At 39.9% G+C, this 27,309-nt stretch overlaps 1 protein-coding gene across 14 annotated transcripts in view; it reads right to left on the bottom strand.

Annotated features, from left to right (window-relative positions):
- The window catches only part of ABLIM1 (actin binding LIM protein 1), a 119,043-nt gene that overhangs the window by 57,818 nt on the left and 33,916 nt on the right, over positions 1-27,309 (bottom strand). For 13 of the 14 annotated variants that reach the window (XM_009325928.1, XM_009325921.1, XM_009325922.1 and 10 more), the window contains exons 3-4: positions 25,124-25,250; positions 23,842-23,935 (exon numbers count right to left, since the gene is read on the bottom strand). In XM_009325928.1, the coding sequence (XP_009324203.1) occupies positions 23,842-23,935; positions 25,124-25,250 (221 nt within the window). Of the gene's footprint in view, positions 1-16,348; positions 16,419-23,841; positions 23,936-25,123; positions 25,251-27,309 lie in introns of those variants that run through there. The other variant, XM_009325935.1, reaches the window with a different exon arrangement.

The raw sequence follows: 27,309 nt of genomic DNA, 5'->3' as shown, positions 1-27,309 counted from the left end.
ACCCCCAGGTCCTTTTCCGCCAGGCAGCTTTCCAGCCACTCTTCCCCAAGCCTGTAGCGCTGCATGGGGTTGTTGTGGCCGAAGTGCAGGACCCGGCACTTGGCCTTGTTGAATCTCATACAGTTGGCCTTGGCCCATCGATCCAGCCTGTCCAGGTCCCTCTGCAGAGCCTTCCTACCCTCGAGCAGATCAACAATCCCGCCCAACTTGGTGTCGTCTGCAAACTTACTGAGGGTGCACTCGATCCCCTCATCCAGATCATTGATAAAGATATTGAACAGAACTGGCCCCAAAACTGAGCCCTGGGGAACACCGCTCGTGACCGGCCGCCAACTGGATTGAACTCCATTTACCACAACTCTCTGGGCCCGGCCGTCCAGCCAGTTTTTGACCCAGCGCAGAGTCCACCTGTCTAAGCCGTGAGCCGCCAGCTTCTCCAGGAGAATGCTGTGGGAGACGGTGTCAAAGGCCTTACTGAGTTCAGAGGTCTATCTAGTCCAGTATCCTGTCCTCAACAGAGGCCAGCAGCGACTACTTGGGGTAAAAGGCTGTAAGAAACAAGACAATGCAGAACAGCCTTTCCCCTTCACACCTTCCCATTCAAGTAACCAGTGGTTTAAAGATTTCCTGGCTAGAGGCTACGTCACAATCTATCTATTCTCCATGATTTCCCAACACCTTTTTAAATCTCCACCTATCTAACAGTCCACGGCAATGAATGTCACACTGCAGTTAGATATTTGTGTAAACCTGCTGCCTCCTCATTTTGTCAAACAACATGTATTTTCTCAATTGCTCCATTGTTATGGATGAATTTAGACAATGAACGACAGTTTTCAACCTGCCATTTCACTCCAACATTGCTGACATGGGCATTAATAGAGAGAGCTTTCTAGAGCCACTTCTGGGACTATTAACTTAATTCACACATGCCTGACTTCAGAAGCTACACTAGCAAAGACAGCATGAGCTGAATTCGAACTACTGAGGTAAAGATGCTAAATACTCTAGATCCTGTTACCCAAATCCAAACCCACTGAGCCATTCATTCTCTTAAACACATTAATACCCATAATAAACAAAGCTGATCAGATTTCAGGCCTATAACAGGAAAAATCAAGGCAGAGATATTAATGTGATTTCTTCTCCTTAGGAGACCAAAGCAACCAATGTATTAACTTCCTTGCATCAGAAACTAAACATGCAATGTCCACATCAGCCTTTTTTAGTCGAAAAATAATTAATCCTAGAAAACAACCCTTAATAGTGACAAGTAGTGAAATCTAAAAGTCTTTAAAATTGTATCTGGCTTTCCAAACAAGTTAACCTCAATCCTTTTTCACAAAATATTCCCTATCCACTGAGATGTTATATGCACAAAATATCTGTTTACTCTGTAGCTGACTTGTAAAATGTCATCAAATCCATTTCCTCCTTCATTATACTCAAGACTCTAACATTTCTAAATTCAACCTTTCCTTATGTCTATTGAGATGAATAACAACATATTTTTGGTTCACATTTGACATTGATTATACAGGCTTAGAATTTAGAAGTATTTATATGAGATGACAAAGTATATGGATTAAAGTACCTGACAACTACCAGACAACCAGATCTACCACCCAGGATTTGTATGGGTGAAGTTGCACCATTTAACTTTAATCTTCTCATTTGTTCCTGCCTTAGTAGTGTAGTACCTAGGTTTGATTGTAGGGAAGGTTGGGAAAGGTAGCTATTCATAGAGACAGCGGTGTTTGTGGACATGACTACTTATCTTTCATTATCACTAAGAACAATTCCCATTCAGGAATTTCAGCAATACAAGGCCAGAGAAGAGGACTTGGTGTGCTGTTAGTTTAGCATACACTCACTCTTCAGTTGCAAAAAACCTGTACTTCTCTTACTCAGATACTGCCTTTGCTGTTGATTCCTGCTCCTTAGAGGGCAGCATCCACCAAACAGGGAGACTAATGTGATTTAGTATTTTTTGCACAGCAGATTTAGACCTATCAGGCAAAAAAGGGGCTCTGGTAAAAGGGAGAATGAAGGTCACTACAAGATATGCCTATTCAAGGAAGAAAAGCTAATGAGGGAGGAAACGCCGAATTGATGCTTGACTTGCAGCAACAAAACCAATATTGAACTGAGAAGGAAAAACACAGTTAATATTCATCCTCTTTCTATAATTTTCAATATTGGCTGTCCTCTTCGTCTCTGACTCTCTCTAGCAATTATTTAACCCCTGAGGTGTCCCATCAGTTCCATTCAAGACCAGAATTTAAGAAAAGAAAATGAAGAAACTCTGAATATATCTGAAATGTAACGCTGGCATCAAACCACAGTTATTCTGATCTGGAATACAGACGTGCAAAGAACAGCTACTTATATATATATGCAGCTTAGGGCTGTGAATAGTGAACAGGGTTCAAAGGTAGATCTCAAATTCAGACAGCTCAGCACTCAGCAGAAGCCAACATCCTTTTCTGCACTTTCTGCCTCACACAAACAATATTGTACATACAGAGGAGCAGCAATTTTATCTGTGTTCAGGAAAAAAAAAAAAATCCCAACTTTCGAGCATTCCTAAAGTTCTTCAGCAGAGTGGGGCCCACAGAACTGCTTGTCACAAGTGATTTCAGACGTATTTGATTTAAAGATGATGGCAAATCTGATGTCCTGGGAACTGCTCCCAGTTAATGAGATACAAAAAATTCCTAAGAAGGCTGAATGACTGCCAGAAAGGATCTTCTCCAAACAGGAAGACAATAATTGAAAAATAGATTTGAAATAATAAAACAGGAAACTTTTCTGGGCTCTGCCTGTCTCATCCAACTAAAGAATATCTCTGTGGCATAACTGTGCTGCTGCTTAACAGAGCTCAAGTTTTCAGTAGGCACATGGATTTTTCTGAAATAAAATTCATGGCTTCTCAAAAAGTATTCAGTAGGGTAGCTAAGTAGCTACATAGTCTGAACTGGAAAGAGTACAGAGCCTGATATATTATTATTAATTAACCTCTGAGATATCCCATCTGAAGTGGGATTGTGTCCTGTGAGATGCTTACCAAACTCCCAGACACAAAGGACTGAAACCTTTGTACATAAGTATTATCAGATGAAGTAGGTTTTATAAAGAAATAATTCCCTACCGAGCACCCTGATGCTCATCTAAGGCAATGTAGTTTTAACAAGGGTAGTTAGGATCCAGCAGAGATATCTATATTGTGAGAGGACCATGGCACACGGACAAAGAAAATCACACATTCACACCTGTACAGTTTCAGCTTCTGTTCTTCCAGTCTGGTCTTTGAGGTGTGGTGGTTTTGTTTGGGGTTTTTTTTGAGGGGTTTGTTTGTTTGTTGTTGTTTGTTTGTTTTTGTTTAGGAAAAAGAAAGCCATATTGCATCTATGTTTTAATCAAATGCTGCATTTCATTGTCATAAGCAAAAGGTGCCAATCCTTTGAGTTTTGCATAGCTACTCTGGCAGTCCTACCCAGGCTTCTGAGTTTCCCATTCCTCGTCTTGCAGGTAATTCACAATAACTTTGGTCAGTTACTTCTACTAGCTTGATCCTAAAAGGGTCTGTATCCGGTCCATCTAATGCTAGTATTAATGAGTCTTTCACATGCCGTGATCATCTGATAATCATTCCACTTATTTTTCTCCTCATCACAAAGCTTTTCTTAAGGATCCTTTAGAAAAAGGCACCTGGATTCAAGTACTCATCTGTTAATTTACATGTTTTTAAAAGCCAGGCTATTTATAGGAGAAACAAATCCAGAATTCATCATAATATTATGTGTAGACCTGTGGCCTCGCTGAAGATATTTTTTCCTGGAAAAAAACTTCTGATATGCTACTGTCAAGAGAATATAGTTTAAACCATGTACATGTGTCTCTTCAAAACAGCCAAAGAGACCGATTTCAAGTTTATTGGATCTTTCCCCAAGGCTGAAAACAACTAGCCAAATTTTAGCCTAGTGTGAATGATGATGAATGAACACCATGCCCCAGATAACACAAGCTCGCTCAGTGGAAGTGCTAACACATCCTGCACTGGAGAGGTTTTGGGGGAGTTACCACAGCAGCTGCAGTTGTTGCTGAACACTTCCAAACCAGTTTCATGAGTTTTCCACCTCAGTAATGTTTCTATGACTCAGGATTGGAAGCCTTTCTTCAGTGGGTATCCACTGGAAAACAATCTGCATCTCAACTAACTCAAGGCTAATCTTGCCATGCCTAACTTGCTGTAATCATCTGAGAAAACTGGTTGCTAAAAATCAGTCATTTAGGAAAACCTTTTGGAATCACAAGGGGATGAAATATTCACACTTTTTAGAGATCTGGTCTTGCTCACCTCTCAGGCTACTAAACCCTCGTTCAGTATGGCCAATGTGCAGCTTCCTGTAATCTCATGCTACTGTGCTGTGGACTGTAAGGCTTGTATCTCAATCTTGCTGGCTGTAACAAGTAGCATTAATTCAGTGCACATTTGCCTTGAACATTCTTCAGCCGAGGTGCAAGAGGGTTAAAGTCACTTCCTTCCCACTACGCCTAGCTCTCCTTACCCCTTCTCAAGTTCACTTCACATCCAGAAATCCCTTACAGTTAGCTTTGCTGCACAAGGACTTCTCAAGTGGCATCTTGCACCCTGCCATCAGCAACAAATCACTTTCTTGTTCAAAATACAGCCATGCAGCCACTAGGTTTTGATCTATCCTATTGCTTCTGATCCCTTCTGAATTATTTCAGCTTTAGTTGAGGTCTTCAGGACAATACAAACCATCAAGTGCAAACGATGACCCATACCTTAGAGGATCGTCCCTAAACTAAGTTTGAATAAGCTGAATTGCTAAAAATACCTTGGTTTTCATTAGCTAGAAGTGCTAAAACCAACGAAAATAATATTGAACATCATTACTCTTATATTGCATACAAATTCTTAAATGGAATTGAATGAATCGACAGCAAAGTTTCTTATCAAATGAAATATTAAACCTATGTGTTACTATCACTGCTTATAAATTCTTTGTTAAATCAACTGGCACTTGCATTTGCAGTAGAAGCAAAGAACATCAGTTATCAATTTATAACAATATACAATCTCTTCTGACTTTCCTACTTATCTTCTACCCACACTGACAAATCTAAGATAGGTTCTCAGATTAAAACCCATTTGAACACAGTAGACAGAAAAAGTTAGATTAAAAAAAAGTAGTAGTATATACTCATTTATCAAATACTTCCAGAGCCTTAGAATTGCAGAATGAAGGAACAGTGGCCAAAGGTATTTTCTAAGTGTCATTATAAATGTAATTGTACGGGTGTTAAATTTAAGTAGCTTTCCATGGTTCTGCAAGTCTCACTGATTCATGGTTGACCAGTGATATGGTTCTATTGATATGCGTTCTATTTAGTTTCTATATATTACTAAACAGATCTACTATATACAATATGTACATTATGTGCATATTCATGTACAGAAAATAGGTTTTAACATTATTTTACATAGTATTAAGGTTTTATTTATTCTGGTAATTTCAAGACATACTGGAATCAAGTCTTTAGCAACACTGAGCTTCAGTTTCCCAATCTACAAAAAAGGTTAAATAACATTTAAAGTCCTTCATAAAATACTTTGGAGAAACACTACCAAGGAAAACCATTACAGAAATGTATTCCTCATGACCAGCCCTGAGAATAAAACCACGTAATCACCTCTCCTCTAAGGCTTATGAATGACGATTGGAGGATCAGTAGTCAGGATTGATGGATGATGGGCTACATAGGGGAGCTTCATGTCTATATTATGCAGAGGACATGTCCCAAGTAACATTAGCAAAAGTACAAGCTCTATTATGTATTATAACAATACCAAGACCTATAATAATAATGAGAGACCAAATTTTTCATAGATCACCTTTTCAGACTCGGCAGCTATCAATTCTCAGCCTTCTTCCAGCATACTATTCTCTTACATAACGCCAACTGGAACATACAAATCCTCCTCAGCTGATTAAACCAGTCTGCAATGCCATTTTAAAAGCCTCTGTGTACTGTTTACAGAGGGCTTTGAAGGCTCCCTCCAATGGAGCAGTAATAACCCTGTACAATTGTCCGGAATGGGAAAGACCCCGGAACACAGCCATCGCGTTACACACTGCGTGCATCAAGCTTAAAGAGACCTCTTGCAGTTCAAAAGGGAAACTAAAAGGCTGGGAGATAGGGAGTTATTTGGAGCACCAGTTATACACAATGCACTGAGGTCCTGTACAACCCCTTCTCACACCGCTGACGCTCCAACTCTTCATAATGCACACAACACTCATTTGCCTTCACTTTATCAAGACATCTTTGGGGACGTCCTGAAGCCAAAAGTGTACTGGTACTCATAGGTGTCAGGGAAGGCAACGGTGGGTATCACAAGAATGATTCCAACCCAGGAGCTACAAATACAGCTGCATGCAAGCTGATGTAACGTGCCCCAGAAACTCAGCATAAAAAGTACCTGTGTTGAGCACACATACAGCTTTAACCCCATGATAACAGTACTTCAAAAGCCAAGGACTGTATTTTCCAAGTCCATCCCCTCTGTCCCCACTTCCCACAAGACTAACTTTTATTCTCCGAGTGCTTGTAGAGCTCTAGTCTTACTAAATAAACGTTTTCCTCTTTGGTGAATGTGAGAGCTTAAGATTTCCTATTACTCATGCCTTCAGTTCTGTCCTTCCTTCCAGAACAACAGTGAACGAGAGCCAGAGAGAACAATAACAAGAATCCCGCTAGGAGAGCTCACATGCCAGTGGGTCTGGTAGAGGAAGAACTAATTACCAATAGACATTTTCTGCTGGCCAAAGGACACAATTAAGTGCATATTTGTTGCATTACATTTGCACAGCTGCACTCAGTCTCCATTCAAAGATATCTGAGCAATCACCTGACAAACAGCTATTAAATATGTAGAAAGCTTTACTTTTCCAATACTATTTAATTACCACAAAACCTGCTATGTAGTTTTAAGAGTACATTTAAGAGTAAAAGCCCCTGCCTTTTTTCTTTTTTTTTTTTTTAATTAATTTTTTATGAACAGGTATAATGGGCCCATTTGATGGACAAACCTAATCAAATATTTAGTTCTACCATGACTCTGAGGAGAACGACCTGATTGCTTAACTCTCTTAAAGACTAAGGAGCAGCACAAAGAATAACTCGGACTCATCTTTTAAACCCCTTAAGGAATGTCGTGAATTGTAAAACAGGAACTGTGGCAGTAGCCTACCATTTTCCAGTGAAGCTTTATTTTAATTACTTGCAGAGGTCACAGAACCTTCAACCCTGTTTGATGTTCAGTATAACATCAAATTCCATTGTTTCCTTCTCTGCAGGTTTCTGTGATCTCGTGGGCAGCTGGAACAGCACGAATACCATGAAGACCAAAATTTGCTTCTAATAACATCCTGACCCAAACTGTCCACTTATTTTCCCAGGCTCTTATCTGTTTAGCAAGCCACTACAAATATCTGTGCTCATATACAAAAATAAAAGTGCAGCTCCTTTGCTTCCAAAGAACTTCAGAATCTACCGTAATTTTCTCTGTTACTACCAAAGGAAGGAAAGTGTAATACAATTTAAACATTGAAAAATTCTAGCCTGATACATATCAAACAAGGATTTATCTTTAAAACTAGGACCTTCTAAAGCTGTTTTTAACACTACTGTCACAGCATCTCAATAGAAACAGCTCTCAGCACAGCCTCTGCCTCTGTTCAACCTGAGACAGGATGAAGCCGTGGGAAGCAGAGCTCACACTGGTAGTTCCCAGGCTGATGGGGCTGCAAGACAGAAGACACCACACCGGGGGACAGTGGGAAATGAAGCATGAGGCCATGACTGTAAATCTGAATGACAACATGCATGCAAGAGACATGGAAGACCCTCAGAGCCTTCCATTGCTTGCTGTGCTGCCTTGGGTAAGCCAAAACTGCAGCTATCCTGCTGCTATGAACACTTGCACTGTTAATTCATGCCTGGTTTCTGATTTTTATACAGAAATACTTACCAGCATCCCAACAGTGACTGCCAATGTCATGCTAGTATATTCCTTAACAGACAGACTATAATAAACTTTGTAACTTATTAGTGTTAATTTCGTCAGCATACAATATTGTTATACTCACTAGTTGCTGCTAATAGCAATACAATTATTAGCTGCTTGGAATATAATTTTTTCTTATAGCAAAGATGTCAGTAATTATTCAGGCTAAATCCTCACTTGTGCAACTGCTCTGCTGGCATGAAGAAACAGTCCTCACGGCAGCTGAATATCAACTGGACTTATGTTAGTAAGATCTTAGCAGTCACTTGTGACTGCACTGTCAGCTCTACCTTGAGTTCTCACTTTCCTGCAACATCCAGTGTTGAGCAAGTTGCACACACAGGTGAAATGCTTAACAACCAACTATGGTCTTCATGGGGCAAATCCACCTGTTGCTACACACAGGACCAAAGCTATGAACTTACATTATCTACACAGTTAACAACAGGAGGTTGGTACTATAAAGAAGGTAATTCCACTCAACTAAGAAATGTAGCCACAGCAGCCCAAAGTGGCCGGTTAGAATACTTTGGGCGGTGCAGAGGAGCAAAGCAATAACAGACACAGCTTTATTGCCTATTGCCAGGATTTCAACATCATCTCTGTTAGGATCCTGGGTTACATTTATGCACAGAGAAACCTAATCCCAGTGACTGAACATGTAGTTAATCAGAGACAATCCAGAGGAAATATATGTGCTAGATTTTATTATGATAATGTGTATATTATGCAAAAAAGGAAGACTAACCATTGAATGCGTGCAGTGTTTTTTTTAGGTGCATGTTCTGTTTTGTAGCGAAGAGGTAAGTGAATTGACAGGATTTTCTACGTAGTTTCATTCTAATCTAATTACAATACAAATCTGTGAGTTCACTGCCTTCATTACAAAACCCTCCTCTATTTCTTAACAATGCTGGAACAGGTCCAGTTCATAAGTACAGGTGTGGACTTTCTACGTCTTCTGTAATCTTTAGGCTTCACAAAGCATTACAGAACTAAATATTCCTTTATCTTGTATGCATTTTGTCCAGCATGGATTTTTGACATCAAAAGATACTTCACGTAAAGGACCTGATTACAGCCACATTCATATTGCTGGATTAGTTTGGAATCAGAATCAACCAGCAAAGCTACTTTACAGTAACTTCACCATAGTGCCAAGGGCCTTTTCAAACAACCTAATAATACTGGCATAGCTATAACTTGTCTCCACCAGCCAGTAAACACCTCTGCTGATCACCAAAACTGTTGTGTAGGTCTGCTGAGCTGTACAGTTGAGTGATCAGTCTCTGCAGCAAGGCAAGAAAGCCATTCCAGCCACAGCTTCTAGCCTGCTGAAAGCAAAGTAAAGCCCTTAGCTTGGTTTGCTGCTGAGTGCTAGTTATATGGCACAAGTCAAGGGACAGCATGGAGTCTAGTGAATGGATTATGTACCAGATGCATATGATATGCAATCTTCCATAACACCAGGAATCTCCCACTTTGCAAGTCATCTTCCTGTTTTCTTTCATTAGGTGATAACAGGACTGCCGAGTTATCAGGGGTACGTGAGTACAAGAGTGAAACAAAACCACATTTCTCCTTTTAACTCTCTGCATGAAGTGACTGTTACTCCCTCGACCTGTCTCTCCGGCTGAACTTCTAATAACAGAGCTTGATGTATATGCATAAGCCGATCACGTTAACTGAAGTTGTATTTGCAGTGCTGCAACAATATCTCCAAAACAATGGGAAGTATCTTGGAAGACTGGGATATTACTAGTTTCTTTAATTAGTTTCTTTAATTAGGAACAACTTTCTCAGTCAGTAGAACTATAGCTGACTTCAACCTGCTGAAATTCAGCTAGAAAAGTCAGTAACAAACCTCCTTTGTATCTTAAAAATAAAACCAACAGAATTATTTCATAAATCAGGAAGTCTTGCACCTGACAGCAGGTAATAAATACTAGACCTCTTCCTAACATAAAAAGGTTATTTGCAATTCCAGAAATTAGCAATTATTTCCATTCTGATCATGATCTGATTGCATTTATAGACAGACAGAAATAAAGATCCATGTTATATGTGCATACATATATATATATGTGCATGTGGAATTTTAAAGGAACATATTCCTCGATCTTAAAGTAACCATAAAAGGAGAAACCCAGGAATTTTTAAGACATCCTACTGAATGTCCCAATTTCTGTATTCTAAAATACAAACAAAAAAGTTGTTATGATTCTATGGTCCATACGCTTGAGGCACAGAAAAATCATAACAACTGAGATATTATTGACTTAAAAAGAAAAAAAAAAAAGGCAATCACTAAGTCATTAAGTTAGAAATAGAGATAACTGATAAGAAAGCTAAAGTTACCAAAGAAATAACTATGGACAATATGTTTAAAGACAGTAAGAGTCTTTAATAAAGAATGACAACAACAAATAAAAATAATTTAAAAAAAAATCACAGATCAGGCAAAGGTCCCTTGTGAGCTGTAAATGAAAAATGATGAAAGATGACACAGAAAAGGCAGCAGTATCCAGGAGGTGTATCTTTCTGGTCTGTATTTGACAATACTGAAAGACAGATTTTTCCTGTTTGATACTGTTTCTTCAGCAAGATTTTTTTGAATAGTGTTTGCCATGAGTCAACATTTACAAATTAAGAGACTTGAATAATTTGTACTCAGGAGTCTTAAGAAAACTATAGCTAGGCAGTTCTCTGACAAACAGATGTGTTAGCAGGGGAGGCTTTGCTGAGCCAGATACCTCAGAGATTACTTCCTTCTACCCACAGCATGAGGTACCTCTACTACTGGCCAAGGTAAGAATATAAAGCCTTTCCTGGTAAATCTGCAGATGACTCAAAGACAATGCTTGTTTAAGCTATCTAAACACAACAAGTATGTTTTAATAGTCTAACGTAATATGCCTGCAAATCAAGAAAGCGGGGCCCTGTGAGATTGAGGGCCACGTTGTGGGCAACAGCAACTGAGAGAGATGGTTTTAGAACATCATTACTAATCTCCCAGAAAATGCTCTCGGAGTACCTGAAACGGTTGGCTCTTCTGATCATTTAATGTATACAAAGAATATAAAGGAAAAGCAGAAAAAAGGCTTTGCTTTTGACTACAGATACTACAACATCACCATTATAACACTGACGAGCATGTACATGTGGGTTTAGAGAATAGAGTTCGGTGGAGAACCATCAAAGCAACGCGAGTCTTCAGCTGTGAACCTGAAGGACTTGGAGTCAAGTCGCTATTTGGAGAGAGGCTTCAGAGATGACTAGATCACAATGGGCAGGTGATTAAAAGCAAAGAGAGTAGATAATAGCAGGAAAGAGCATGAGCTTTTCAATCCCATTGAAAAAACTATGACAACATCAAAAAGGTCAAGTTAGACAAATTTAACCTCAAAATAAGGTGAAGTTTCTAAAAAGTAAAGGTAATTTAAGCAGCGAGAGGGAAAATCTGTGGCCTTACAATCACTCTGCAGTCTTCATGACAAGGCAAGATAATTTCCCAAAGGATAAGCTTTCATTCGGTTTCTAGGGAAAAGCTCTATGATTTTGAAAAGAGAAGATCAAGCAAGATGATTTTAGCAGTTCCTCTGACCTTAAAATCCATTCCAATGGGCTTTACATAGAGAGAAGCTTTTACACATGCATCAGGCTACTCCTAGGGAGCACAGGTCTGGACCAAAACAGCAGAATAATTAGAGTCAGAGTCTAAGGTCACTAGAGTTAAATCAGTTCACTGAGAGCTGTCTTGGCTAAGCAGCAAAATCCCTGGTATAGCAGGGGCTTTGCTGCTAGAAGGGAGCTTTTGTTGATGTGGCTTGGGGTTCAGAGAGACAGTTCAAGTGCAATGCCAGGAGAAGTTCTGGGGTTGGGTGTGCTGCATCAGTGCCGGAATTGCTACTGACCCAGAGGGTCCAGCGCTGAGACGGGCCCTGTAGTATGGGCAAGGTTGAGAAAACAGGTCAGCGTAGCACTAGGCAAAACTGATGTTACCTATTCAGTGGGATAGTGCAAATGACCTTCTGATTGATGAAGCAAGTGCGAGCTTGGGAGATTAAGCAAGTCACCTTGGATCAAAATCAATGCTTGCAGCAGAGCCAAGCAGAGAACTCAAATTCTCAGACTCCCAGCCCTGCCGGACCTCCGCGTAGCACACCATTAGATCCAAATAACTGTAGCTGATTTTCTTGTTCGTCTAACACAAAACTGTCTTTCCAGTTTTCTGTCAGAGGGCCGTGTCAGGAACTGTGCAACCTTTGGCATGCGATTTAGCAAAGCCTGGTCTCCATTCTGATGTCTGCATTCAGTTCAGAGGGAGTGTCCCAAGAAAAACAGAGAAATAAAAGTTGCGAAGGCCAAAGGAGGGGGGGAAGAAACTAAGCATGAGGTCACACACAGTACACCCGTAGAAAATAACCAGAGAATATAAAACAAAGGTAGCCTGTAAGAAACAAAGCAGACAAGCACTCAATATATACTAATTTGTACCTCGCAGACTCACAGATTGTTCTAATAGGAAATCATGTTAGGAATGAATTGAGCAGTGAATATTTTTTCTTTTAGTGACTAGGGCCTGCTCTTGTAGCAAACTGAGCCTAAAAGTCACTGTCATTCCAACTATTCTGATCCGATAATGCTTTAAAAAGCCTAAAGAATGGGTTTTATCCTTGACTAACTGCAAGGCTACCTGCTACCTTTGGAAATCTTTTCCAGCAAGGGGTCACAACAAGCAACAGATGACAATCTAGGGAAGGGACAGATTTTCTTCAAATATTTTTCTTCCCAACCACATTGCTCTTAACTCCAGAGTCACCAATACATAATTATGAGCCTGGATTTCACTGCATCCAGACATTTCTCAGGAATCCTTGTTTTGTAATTCTGGCCAAAGTGTTTATGTTACACTAAATTTAAAATGGAAGTGTCAAAGAACATCAAGGTAACCAGTGGATAGTTAGTGCAGAGAAATAGCTGTCTCTTTTCAAGTAGAATAACTTTGAATAAATGTCAGACCACCACCATGTACTCTGCTAAAAGCAGTGCCTTTATTTTTGGCAGAAGTCCAATTTTTTTTCTATTTGTCAGTTTTCTCACTGCTGATACATGTGGTTTCCAATTACAGATGCAAAACTATGCAAGCATACTTTTGAATGCTAGCTGGCATGAACATCCCATCAGAGTATGTTTGTCAGAGCCAAGACACAGGGATTTTACTCCCTACATTGTTTTCTTTAGCTCTGTATAAAATCAAGATTTCTAGTTACCCCGGGAAAACTATTCCAACAAAAAAACCATGATACAACATATTACTATGGTGAGGAACAGGAAAGAGGCAATGGTCATAAAGCAGAAAGGGATACCTAACATCATTTGCTGCCATTCAGTTTTCAACCGAGTACATGAGTCTCCATGACTGTTGCCTCAACAGTAGTTCAAGGGTGCTGCTGAGGTAAGTCTACTTAATGTTTTTTTTCTGCCTCAGTTCTTACTCTCCTCATTGCTAGGGAAAAACATTTGCCAGCCAAGATGCAACTGCTTTACAGAATTCAAAGCAACAGAAGATCCATCTGTATACATAACAAATCTCTCTCTCTGAACCCTATGCGTAAAAGTAAATTTCTTAACATTTTAACTCATACTCAAATGATTTATAATGCTAATGTGAGAGACCTCTGCAAACCACAAAACATCCCAGGCTAGTTTCACAGACAGTTTAAATGCCATAGTATCTGTATTGCTGGTGATGAAAAAGTGCATCTCTTGCTGTGTGCTATTTTTTCCCTCTTACAAAGAAAAAGGCTTGTAAATGTCATACATCCCAGGTATCTATCCAAAGAACTATTAGACCTGTATGATCTTCTAATGTAGCATGAGCACGTAATTAAAATCTACCCATTTTGTGCTCCAGGTGGTCATTTCAAATATTTAATCACCCACAAAATATTGATATGTATCATATTTCTTCATCTGTAAAGCACCTGCTCAGTAAAGACAGGTGTTAATTCTGTGGACTTCAAAGTCCCTAGAGATTCCAGACATATCTTTTGGGTTTGTTTTTGTTCCCCACCCCCCCACACCCCCCCCCAGGAAAGCACCCTGACAAAGCAGACAAAAGAGAGAGCCCTCAGAGAGTGAACATTAAGCACAATACCCGGATGGAGCCTGTTACAAACAGGTGACAGCTATAGACTTGCCCCAACAGGCTCTTCTCCACTTCTCAAGTTTCAAACGTGTTATTGCTGCATTCTTCCCAACAATTACTTTTTATCGGTGACAGGTCTAAGTTCAAGTCCTGCTCTTCTAGAAGTCAGTAGCAAACTCTCCACTGATAGGAGGACTTAAAGCAGGACTTAAAAATGAAAGACCACAATCCTGCAAAAAAAATATTTCACCACTTAATCCATTTTTCATTGTGATCTCAGTCCAGGAGAAACAAAAAGTAACTGGCTGAAATAATTTCGTATTGCTACAGAGTGCCTCACGTTACCCTATCACTACATCCCAATTGAGAGTGAGACTGCAACACTGGAGGAAGTTTTGTTTTCAGTGTTAAGTACTTTGGTGCAGAGATCATTATTAATTTTGTATCTCTGTTGTGGGTGATTGTGGCAGGTAGCACTAGCACAATGCAAAGGTTTAAAAGATGAACAGAAGAAGCAATGGGAGCTACAAAATAAAAATAGAGTATTATGTTTTCCCTAAAGCAGACTGTTCCAAGAGGAGAACAAGATGTGTTCTGTAGTGACAACCATGCAATTGAATTCTTAATACAGCTATGTAACAAGAAAAATAAAGTCATCCAGGTAAGTTACTTTTCTACTAAAAACTGGTATATGTTATGTGCACCTCTAAGACATGAAAAAGCTACTTGTTTTAAGTACCTATTGTGTAATAGGTATACCTATAACCACATGCAATGGCTATGTATCACAAAGGCTGCTGGCGGTGGCAAGAAACTTTATACTAATATAAACGCCTCTACTGAAATGTCATTTTAAAGTATTTTGATCAGCCTGCTAAAGTTTTTCAGTAATATTTAGTGCAAGAAACACACTAGAGAATATTTAACTAAATCAAAAAGGTAAAAGCTGAAGATGCTGTGCTAGGAAATACAGATCCTAACCAGCAACACCGTACTCACACAAGCAATTTATACACATAAGCCATATTTTTATAAGCACCTGCAAGACTTCACAAACCCCTTTGTGGCAATAAGGAAGCTTTAATTGGTTATTTTTTCAAATTACTTGTTACAACTTGCTCTTCTTATTCACCATCCCTACAACCTCTAAACATTCCTCCCCTTCCTATTGATGTTCAAATTGACTGAAGCATGGTTTCCAAACCACTGCTGAGAAGTTAATGCCTTGTGATTATGCTGCCATAGCAACTGAACTTCTGTTAGGGCTCTGTCAACTTCAGATACTCTTTTGTCATCTTTATATGTCAAGTCTTTCCCAACTACAGATATCCCTCTTGCCAAATTCAATCTTTTGAGATGGGGGGAGGGATGAAATCACCAAAATCCTGTTAGAAAGATTTTTACATGATGTAATTTACGTTATTTTTCTGGAAGTATATTCATTCTAGATTTTTGACCCTGTGCATGGAGTGGTGTTCCAGGCAATTACAATAGCATATTTTTCATCAGGGAAGGGTAGTCTAAATTAAGTTAAATCTATGCTGCTACTCAGCTACATAGACAACCCGTCTGAACCATTTACCCACATCCTGAGTTATTATTAAACTTTTCATTTCCCCATTTTTATGCAAACAAACCTCACATTAGGAAAAAAAAAAATAGCGTTCTACATCAACTGATAAAACATGTTTCTTAGCAAAAAGGCAGGGAAACTGGAAACAAACTCTAACCTTATTTCTATGCAACATATCTCCAGAAGTGATCAAAAGAGCCAACAAACTGTATTAAGAATTATTTGAGATAAAGAATCATATTGTTCCTCCATACATCAGCAATCAGTTGCAATCAGAAACAGCCCAAGCTCTGTGCCATTCTCTGGCAGTTTAAAAACGTTAGCTGCACTCTCTTTATCTAAATCACAGATTTACACACAGCCTTTTAAAAAATCCTTCTGGTGCACAGGAACAGAAGTACAAGTACCCTGTTCTGGTATCACTGGCAAGCTCTTCAGTCACATCGAAGTTGCACCCCCCTCTCCCCTCCAAAAGAAAGCCATGACCCCTTCCAGTTCAGATCTAGTTTCACAGGAAGGGGTTTACCTTCTGGTAATAATTCTTCAGTCTGAGTCCATTCCCTCCTTAGCCCGGTGGGCGACTCCCTCCACCTCCGTTCAAATTCGGAACACCACCAGAAGCGATGTGCAGACGGCTTGTGTTCTCACCAAACCAGCTCTCAGTGAAGTGCCTGTCACTGCACCCAGCCCTGAGCCTCACTCCTCCTCTGCTCGCACTCATGCACTCTCCTGCACACACCCACCAAAACAAGCAAATAATCCTCCCTGCACATTAAACCCACTCCAGCAGTAACTCAGCCAACCCATTATGAAAAAGTAAAAGGGTGAAGAATACTGGCCCAGGCAGGGGCAGGACCATTTCTCATTACTTGTGTGTCACTATTTGATGTTGATACAACTCAGAACATTTTTCCCTTGGGGAGAGGCATCTGCTGAGTACGAAATCAGCCCTCTCTTTCTCTGCAAGTTATTAAACATTACTTCCATGGCTTCTGAAGAATTTATACAGCCTCGTGGGTGCTAGTCTAGTTTTGTCAGAAACACTTAGTTACAGTGAGATTGTATTGTAGTCCAATTCAGGTTAATACAGGCAGAGTGCTGGGACCACTTCTCACACTGGTACATGTATCCCTTTATCCTGTTCGCACATTTTGGGTGAGATGACACTTCAGACACGCTCTGTGAACATTTGATGAATTTACAGTGGGCCCTGTGCACTGACCCCATCTGATCTCTCAACAGGTATTTTCCATAATCAAAAAAGCCCTGTGGTCTGCAGTATATACCTGTCCGACTAAGAGAGCAAACGATCACAGCATGTACTTCTGCTTTTTCTTATCATTTACCTGGGACGTTCAGGCAACGTGTTCATGTTTTCTCATTTATTGTAACAACAGTAAAATTAAACACAAACAAAGCAAATCACAGAACTAACGAAGCATGCACTAAATGCCACTGCTTCTTCTCATTTGCTGTGTAGCCTTTTCCCCTGCATTTTTATGGTGTGTGAAGATGACAATGGCGACTGGGAGATACTGGTTGAGAGCAAAATCTCACCCAAGCCTGTAAGACACCCAAACCAGTAGATGCCTAGTGATAGGAAAACAGAATGGTAATACATTCTTCAGGGATATTATTTTAATCACAACTTTAACATACCACCAAAACCAAACCTGTTTGGATCCATCATATCATCAGCCTTTGTTCAATTCATCAATTGCTTCATTTATAAAAGTGTTTAAAATTTTACATCACCTCAACCTGTATTACCAGTACAGGTTGCATCATTAAAATCCAGTAAATGACACATTTTGTGATACTTCCTGCATAACTACAATGAGAACAGCCTTGCTAAATATTTCATTCAGCAGAAGAATATATCTTAGCCTTTCATTTAACATTTCTGAATGGAACTGAAATAAATCTCTGTTTGTTTTAAGAGATTCTGCTCATGGTTCCTTAATCTCAAAAGCATACTGGTATAAGAACACAGGACCAGACACATGAATGTACTGAAGTACCTAACTAAACTCTGTACTGCATGGATCTTTGCACAGAAGGGTGATGTTTTTACGTGAGCTATAAGCCTAAAACTCCTTAAAACAAATTACTTAAACACGTAGGCTACCGAGTTTCCCTGAAAGTCAATCAACTGAAGCATCTGAATACTAAAGTTGCTTGCATGGTTAAGTGTTGGCAGAAGGCACGCCCTTGGACAACATAAACAGGCATTGTTCAAATAAATAATTTATAGGTCATATGGGAACCAGCAATATTGCTACTGTCATTTATTTGTTATTTATTTATTTAGAACAGACTCATTCACATGTAAAGAATTAGCAGAAACTTCTCTGAACCCCTCAGAGCACAGGTTTCTAAATCTAGTTCTGAAAACAATACTTGAAGAAACTTACAGGCTCCTCTGGTTCACATTCTTTGCCTCTTAAGTATAGATACAGTTTCCTTACACAACCATAGCAGCTTTCGCTGTTTGTTTGGGTTTTCCCCCCATAATTATTATTATTTATTTCTAACTTCAGAAGTCAAGGTGTCCCAGAATTGACATCTTTCAGGGCTAGTTGCAGCACAGATGAGACATCTTAAAATTCTGGCACATTAAAGTAACAGTGTCTGCAAGTACTAAACCTCCTTCACATTAAATACCACATCTTAAATTACTACTCCTCTTTAAAATCAGGGGAAGCTCAGCATAAATTACAACATCAAAAACACATTTAGAACTTGACCTTGCAGGCTGGAGTCAAGGGAGTCTTCTGCTGCCCTGGCATTTCTCTTTTCAGGCCCATCTGTTAAAATGGCATTATGCCACTGCTTACAAGGTGGGGTGCAAGTTTCAACAGGGCACAGGAAACAACACAAGGCAGGCAGCAGCCCATCAGAACAGGAACTCAAGCTATGCACAGCCAGGAGAAATCACACGGTGGCTTTTTATTTGCAAATGAATATTAAGCAAGTAGTATTATAAAAAATAAATGGGTAGACTAGCAAGATGGTTGAGGGATTTGATAGTAGATGTATATATCTTGATCTCTAGATCCTGAGATCAAATCCTGTTCATATCGGTAACAGCCAAAAAAAGTGAAAATTGTAAAACCTGAATCTTATTCTCAGGCTTTCTGAATGATTTCATGCAAATTATCCACCTGTTTCTGCCCTGATGTCTTCTTTCCACAGAACTAAAAGAATACTACTATGAAGTTTTCTAAAACACTTTGGATAAGCAGAGATGAATTACATGGATATAGGATAGGCATGATCCACCATTCTCTGAAGTCAATGGAAAGCTTCTCATTGATTTAACATACTTTGAATTGAACCCTGGAGTAATAGTTATATTGCATATGATAACCACATTAGATAAAAATTATTTAGGCCAGCATCTTTCAAATAGCTAAATATCTACTGAAGTTTACTTAGATTTGTGGAGTTACACGTGTCTACACAGAAATTTGCAGGATTAGGATCAGATGGGCATCTTTCAATAGGCAAACCTTGAAGCTATGAAAACAACAGCACAGTGGAAAGTCTATGTGAAAGTCCTCACTCTCACTATGCCATTATTGCCTGATAAAAATGTTTTTCACCAGAGTTAATGGGAAATGAGTAATTTTTGATAAATAAAGATTCCTTTCTGCTGGAGAAACCCAAGGAAGAACACTGATCTCTGTTGCCTTGACAACATCATCCTGAAATATTCAAGTTTTAAAGTATCCGGTACGCTCAAAAAAGTTGCAATACCTATTTCATATTGGATACTTACCACATTTATTGTGATGGCATGCACTCATCTATCATCTGACATCTATTTGTCACAGAAAGTTATGTGCCAAATAGCACATGAGAAATACCTGAGCTGACTTAAATGCACATGGTATTTTTCTTGTCTATTTTCATGGCTACTGAAAGTTGTTAGATCTATGGCCTAGAAAAAAGAGCATTCTTCCACAGTATGTGGATATTAGCAAAATAAGTACTGTTTTTCTAGTAATGCATTTCTTAACTGAGGAGAGGGATCACCTCTACAGAATGGCTGGAGGGAGTCCATCCTCTCGAGGCTTGAATCTCGAGGTTTGAACTCCTTACTTGGCGCTCCTGACAGGCTTTGCTGAGGGTGCCTACCAGGGGCACAGCATAGATGCTTCTGAGATGAAGACTCTTAGGTCCACATCAGGAGTGGTTGTCTCTCTTGCTGGCTGCTCATTGTAGAAGACTGAAAGCCTGATTCTTCAAAGTTGTTAAGCCATACTGAGGGACGAAAATGAGCAGGAGTTGCAAGCCTGCAATGTTGCAAAGAATCTCAATTTCTCTTTAAATAAAAAAATTATTCTCTTACTGGAAAAAATAGATACCACCAGCCTCTGTGAACCCAGAGCTATGTTTCATGTTTTCATTTCCCTGCAGTTTCTCAGTTTTTCTATGGACTGTCCCAGATGTAATAAGAATAAGCAGAAAATAAAGCAGCACTACAATGGCATGCTGTTAATTGCTTCTGATCCATTAGAGGGAAGCGTTTGTATACAATGTACTACATACTTCCTTCCAGTCTCTTCTAATCATTTCTATGGATGAAGATGATAAAATAGTATACTCTGCTCCTGACATAACAAAGTATTTTATTGACAAATAAAATTCACTGATCAGTGAATTTACTACTACCATTTTTATTTAAAAAGGCAAAATACAAAGTGTTTTGTTTTTTTTCCCACCAGACGTTAGTATGTATAACTTAGGCTGGTCAGTGATGCCATAACTTCTACCTAGTCAGTTCCTGTAATTCTGCCATATCATACCAAGAATGTGGTTTCCTTCCCAAGAGAAGCAGCAGGAAAAGAGACAACCCACATGATATAATTCATCAAAAATCCAAATTTGCCAAAGAATCGTTGCCAAAGAAAACAAAGGCGAAAGACAGTAATCCTGTAAGAATCTCAAGCTTCATCTAAATTAAAACTTCAGGTGTACTGAAAGGTTGTGGGTGATTTCCTGTACTGGATAAGGAGATTGTTAATTGTCCTGCCTCGAATAGGTCTGCAGCCCTCTCTGAACTGTGGCATCCTGTTCTGTGAATTATCTTCCATGGCCCTGTGGCTGCTTCCGATCTCTCATGTCTGTTGTTACCAGAGGATTTATGTCATGCTCTGACCCCATCCTTTAGACTACCTTTTCTGCCCAAAGGGGACACGTGCTGACACATGATTTTCTCATCCAAAGTTTTGGCTTATTAGTTCCTTTAGTCTAATTTAGAGGCATTAGTACTGTCCCTTTGGAACTGTGCATCTCTGACAGTGTAAAAGGTTTCTAGGACGAGCCAAGAAACTAGGCCCTGGTTCTGATAAATTGTTCTGATTATTGAATATTAGCTGCTCACCTGTATCTTCTAATCTTTTCAAGCACCACCTAATGACAGAAAGTGCTTGAATGTCTCTCCTGCATCTGCATTGCCAGATGATACCTGGAGAACTCTATTCATGGACTATCCAGGCTGCTAATACACACTGTAATGCAGTTAAGCCAATGTCTGAATGGCCCCCCTGACTACACAGTACTAATTTTTTTGATGAAAGTTTCTAAGGACTTGTCCAATCTACACCTTTCAGATAGCAGTCAGCCTTCAAATGTCATTTAAACAAGTCAGGAAAGAGTTGCACTATATGACTAATTCAACTTCTACAGGCTTTAGAGGAGTTTGGTCTTAGTTACATATTGAGAACTACTGCTGCCCTCTACTGTATTATTATGGGTTGTGCCTCTGATAATCAATCAAAGCCACAAATATTCAAGCAAAATTTCTAGTCTTACCCAGAACTTAGCATCCTTAATATTTCCATGTATTGATAAGATCATTCAAAGTGTCTCTTTCTAATTCATCAGCATATTCTGATTCTGCAGGGGCTAGGTCAAATGGGAGAATCTTTATCTGTTTTATCTGATTTTGACTCTTAGAAGAGGTGGATCCTTGCAAGAGATTGGACATGTTTCATTGCTTCAGCAAAATGTTGTATTTTCTTCTGCTAATAAATAGCCATCAGAAGAGTAAGAACTATGGAGTGAGAAACCAACCTTGTGGCCAAAATGACTGCATCAAGGTTCTGCCTGGGACACAATGTCTCTGACAACCTGAACTTTAACAGATGATGATGGACAGGGAAGTCCTAGTTCAATTGAACTAATCTTTCCTTAGTCTCAGCTTAGTTTTGAAAGAATACAGCTGATGATCCTCTCAAAAAGCCAGGTCTCTTTCTCACTGATGCTAGGAAAAGTAACATGAGTGCAACCTTGCTATAGTCACATCCACTACACAAAAGGCTCCAAATAGGAATAGCTTATTACTTCCCAGCTCTCCACAGAGTCTAATAACCTTCTCTTGTATCATTTTCATCTCCATGCCTCTGAATAGGTTACATTGCTTGTACGTTAGAGCACCTATCATGTGCATCTAAAATAATTTTAGAATTACTTTATGCTTCCCAATCTCACAAATCCAACTACTTCTCTCCTGCAGTGCTTTCTGCACTGAAATGCAACTATGGTGTCACCAATACATAGTACTAAACTGAAAAACTCATCAGTAGATGGGAATAGATAAGCAGATGGTAGCAGACCACTAGATTAAAGCCAGAGACACAGCCTTCCTACTCAAGGGAAAACTCAGACTGTTCTCACTAATTATCTATGCGGGTCTCCAAAGGAATCAGATACACTTTGCAAATTAGCCTGGCTAATTAAAAAATTGTACTTCCTTCCAGTAGATGCAGTGACAAATGCACGAGGTGTCCACACGCGTTCTGAATCCCTCATTTGGTGGCTACCATCCTGGTTAATATTCTGAATACTGAACCAGAGAAACCTCCAGAACTAAAATCACAAGCTGTTACCACTTTACGTCAAACCTGAAACTTCTCATATGAGGGCTGACACAGTCTTATATCTGTAGTAGATGGGACACAAAGAAGAGAACCTGTAATACGCATTCACTAGTAAATTCCAGCTGCTTTTATTTCTGTAACACTTTCAGGTTTATTTTCTGTTATTCACTGTAAAACATACAGTACATCCAGTTTCTTCTTCACAAAATACACCTGAAACTGAAGTTCTTTGTGGTTCCCCATTTCTTCCACAAACTTTGTTATGTAAAGGCTTTTGTTCCAGAAAAAGTGGACTATTAAAAATCACTAAAGCTGGAGTCAAGCCATACAGCCCAGCTCCAGACCTGAGCTCAAAGCTTAGGTTCTTTCCATTGAACAGTTTTTCCTACAGGGAAAGAAGATAACAGTTTTGCTTCTCGTATCTCAATGACAGTGTGACAGGGAAGGTCCTCTGCATTTTTGCCCCTTAAACATTTCAATGATGACACACAGGGATCCATGCATAGTTCAAGCATTCCGGCTCAAAGGGGACTCATCACAGCCATGGGAGATGATCAAGTACTGACAACAAAAGATACACATCTCTCAAAAGATTTGGCCAGTTTCAGTGAGAACGCTGAGGACTCCAACTAAGAGTCAACAAAAGAGATGGTTCAGATGTTTTCTGCCTTCTCTTTTCTGAACATGTAATTTACCTCTCCAGGAAATTTCTCCCTCTCACCTTCTCAGCATCATTCAAATCATCTGGCCTCATTTAAGAAGAGAAATCTCATATCGTAAGTTTTGGCAAACTTATGGTCGCCAAAGGTGATTCCAATACTCAAACCACCTCTTATAAATATATAAAATCTGACACAGAATAGTCAGTGCAATAGACTTTGCACATCACCATTATGAGACAAACATAGAAACCACAGATCCATAGAAACTAGTGCAATTAATTCCCTATCACATACTTTTCCTGATGACTGCAAAGCTGTAACACTGAAAATATTTCTGAAAATTAGCAACTTTGCTCTAAAATCAGCAGAAAAAAAAACTTTCCTCTGAGAATTTTTGTATTTTCTGCAGTTGCTTGAGGTCATAATGGGACATGGCCCAATTCTTAGACTGTAGTTTACAAAACACCTACCTCTAGGACTTTCCCAGTAATGAACTGGTGACATGCTTCACATTTGACTCCAAAAAGAACTTGATAGTCCTTTTCACAATAAGGAGCACCATCTCTGAAAAAGAAAATCCACAAATTACAAACCACCTTTTAATAAACAGGTTACAGCATGACTTACACTCTTCCCTTGTCTTCAGTCTGGAACTCCTACACACAGCAATAGGCAAATCGGAGAGAATTCAAGGGATATATTTTGTAGTAGAAGAAAAAAATCATACTCTCATTAGTGCCTCTTAGAATAATTCCTTAAATTCCCATCAAGAAAAGGCATCCAATACAAACCACTGAAGTAAAACTCATTCTTTAGAACAGACTCTCTACACCTACAGGTGGTGCAATTCTAGGGACTCAGTGGAACTGTGTCCATGGGGATGAGAGGAGATCACAGTCCTTATCATAGGCAGGTATTTATTGTTCACTTCAGCAAAAAAATCTTTGGTAGTCTGCAAGAGTATAGGCAGTTACATTGAAGTGTAAGGTTATGTCATTTTTTAGTACGAACAAGGAACATAGAGTAAAAGTGGAAACACTAGTCAGCTTAGGAGTATTTCTCAGGCACTGAACTTCTTTTGAGAAATTACATATGCTACTTTTTATTAAATATTATACACCCCCTAATGACAGGTTTGTGAAACATACATTGTTTCCCTATTTTTTCTCTTTGTTATATGCTTGAAGGGGGGAACAGAGACTGTATCTTCATTCACTCTATTTTATCTTTACACTACTTTTCCCCATTCTCTTCCTCTACACTTCCTTCCTCTCAAAACTCTCTTCATTAGTTTCTTACATGGAGATAAGAAACACAATGTCAGGTCAATCACATCATCACGTTTACTCTATTCTCTAGCAAAGGCAAGCAATGGACTTTTTGTTTTTTTGGTTTTTTCCTACTTTTTTTTCCTCAAAATCACATGTTGGAAAGCAAAATGGCACAAAGTTTTATCTGGCTAACACAGAAAACACATGCAGGAATTCACCTAATCCTTTGTGGGAACATGGAGATATACCCCGTTCCGTCTTGGTATTAAATATAGACTACTATCATTAAACACCACCTTTCAGTTGCACTTTTCAGTTTACTTTCCTTTCCCAATTCAGCTCTCACTCGGAACAAAGATTTTGGTGTATACAGAAAGGTGGTCAAAACTGGATTTTGAAAGGTGAACTTTGCTGCAAGTTCTTCTCCATTGGCAACAAGAACTCATGCCAAGAGTGCAGAAGAGATGCAAAGGTTACTTACTTGCTGATGTATTCCCCGGTTAGGACCTTCCCGCAGGCCTTGCACTTAAAGCACCCTAGGTGCCACTGCTTATCCAGAGCTAGCAATGCTTGTCCATTTTTTATGTCTCTTCCACAGCCAGCACAATCTGCAAATAAACAAATGCATTTGTTGTCAGTTACTTGGTTCATTAACCCTCATTAATCACCCACCCATTACAACACTGAATAACCAAAGGGGAGAATTACACAGCAATGCAAAGGTACGTCTTCCTTTCCTCAAACTTCCCAGGTCCTGTACAAAAATTCAATCTTTGTCATTATAGACATACTCAGTAGAAGAGGGAAAGTACCTCTCCTGTTTTTTTTGCTGTTTATGATTCAAAGACTGCCAGGCAAGCTCTGTACAAACTTCAGATTTTGTTAGGAATGAGCTACAAAAATCATCACTGCAAAAAGCTCCTGTCCTCTAAAGCAATCAGTGTTATTTCTCGTTTTGCTTTTAGCAAAATCTTGACTGCTGACATGAAGCTAAATAAGGAGGCCTGAGTGAGCATCATCAGGATTGCTGCACTTCCCCGTTGGGTGGCAGCAAAGCCCAATGCGTCCACCCAGCTCAGGGGCAGTGGCACGTCTCAGCCGGGACCAGGGGGAGAGACCTTTTTTCAGGGTGGGCCCAAGGCAAAGGTGACAGCAGTATGACAGCAGTGAAGGCTGCATGGCAGGGCATATTGTCTTCCACCTGCAGGTGTGGGAGACTGTAGTTCTCATGGTCTCTATTCAGCATTAGGACACTCGCTCAGGGATTTTGTATTACCTTGGTAGCCGACACTCACTTTTCACCGCAATTCTGAAAGACTCTTTGAAGGCAGAATGCAAACCTGAAGCCAGGAGCATTGAATGCCCTCTGTCCCAGAGGATGCCACAATGTCTTATGTCACATCAGAAATCTTTGGCTCAGCCCCAAACTCCCATTCCTCTCCATTCAAACATAAAATACTCAGAGAGTTTCCTGGTAAGGGGCAATTCAGCACATGGTAAGATCTGAAGAGACTGATGTGGCAGACAGCACTGAACTGCAAGGATTGTGTTACAGCTTCTGTGCCCAGCCTCAGGGGACAGGGGGACTGAGGGAAGGCCTCGAAGACTAGTGAAGCAGAAGGGCAATGCCCATCAGCTGAGGCACACATGGAAGCCACAGGGGAGTCAGCCTGGAACAATGGATTTTCCATATTTTACTATTCCCAAACTCAGTGTTCCTTTGGTGAATGTAACATCCTCTCCACACACCTGAAACATCAGCAAATAGCAACAAACCGAGACCAACAGGAACAGAGCAATCAGAGCAGTTAAAGCCCAGGCACCAGGGAAAAGATCATTCTGGCTGCACTGCTCAAGCTGACTGAACAGGTACAGCCTGAAAACCTTCAGCTCCTCATGGGTTTACAGCCCAGACAACACCACACCTTGCAAAAGAGTGAGTCCAAGTTTATTATCACATCTGATGATGAGAGGAGAGTCACTCCTTTTGACACTAAAGGGCCGGACTTTTGTTGCTGGATAATGGGCAAGAGAGCCCCAAATATATGCTGTATTTTTTTCCATTTGCAGCACATCCCTCTTTCTGTCAGCATTCTTCTCCTCAAACCCCTTTAAAAAAGGGCCTAAGCACCATGGTATCTTGTAATAAAATGCAAGTCACAGACTGTTGACATGATTTGGGACGTGAAAAGCAACCCTGAGATGTTCTAATACCAGGACTTTGCTTTAGAGGACAAACGTTACAAACTGAAATAATGAAATGACAAGGACTGACAGCATGTAATGAGTCCCTCTGCTCTTCCATGCCAGCTCAAGGCTCCATGCCACTCCATAACAACAGCAAAGGCTGGAAGAGGAGGGAGGCTCTGGAATTTCCAGCATGGGGCTGAGGAGGGGACAAACAAACATCTGTCAGGATGGCTTTGGTACACTGATCTTGCCTTTGGTTTTGGGAGGATACTACATCAACTCTTGAGGTCTCTTCCAGCCTGCGTCTTCTTATGCTAAATCTGAAACCGTGTAATTTGCCTTCCGACTGTGACAACAAACAGGATCTTTCCTCCAGTCTCAGTCGGTGCTGAACTGCAGTTTTAAACAGCACCCATTTCTCAGCTTCCTAGCACTACTGCTTCTCCCTAGTGTGCCAGCTTCCACATTCCTGACCTG

The sequence above is a fragment of the Pygoscelis adeliae genome, unplaced genomic scaffold, assembly GCF_000699105.1.
Source record: "Pygoscelis adeliae isolate BGI_AS28 unplaced genomic scaffold, ASM69910v1 Scaffold4, whole genome shotgun sequence".
Classification (NCBI taxonomy): domain Eukaryota; kingdom Metazoa; phylum Chordata; class Aves; order Sphenisciformes; family Spheniscidae; genus Pygoscelis; species Pygoscelis adeliae.
This window is presented reverse-complemented; position numbering and strand designations above follow the sequence as displayed.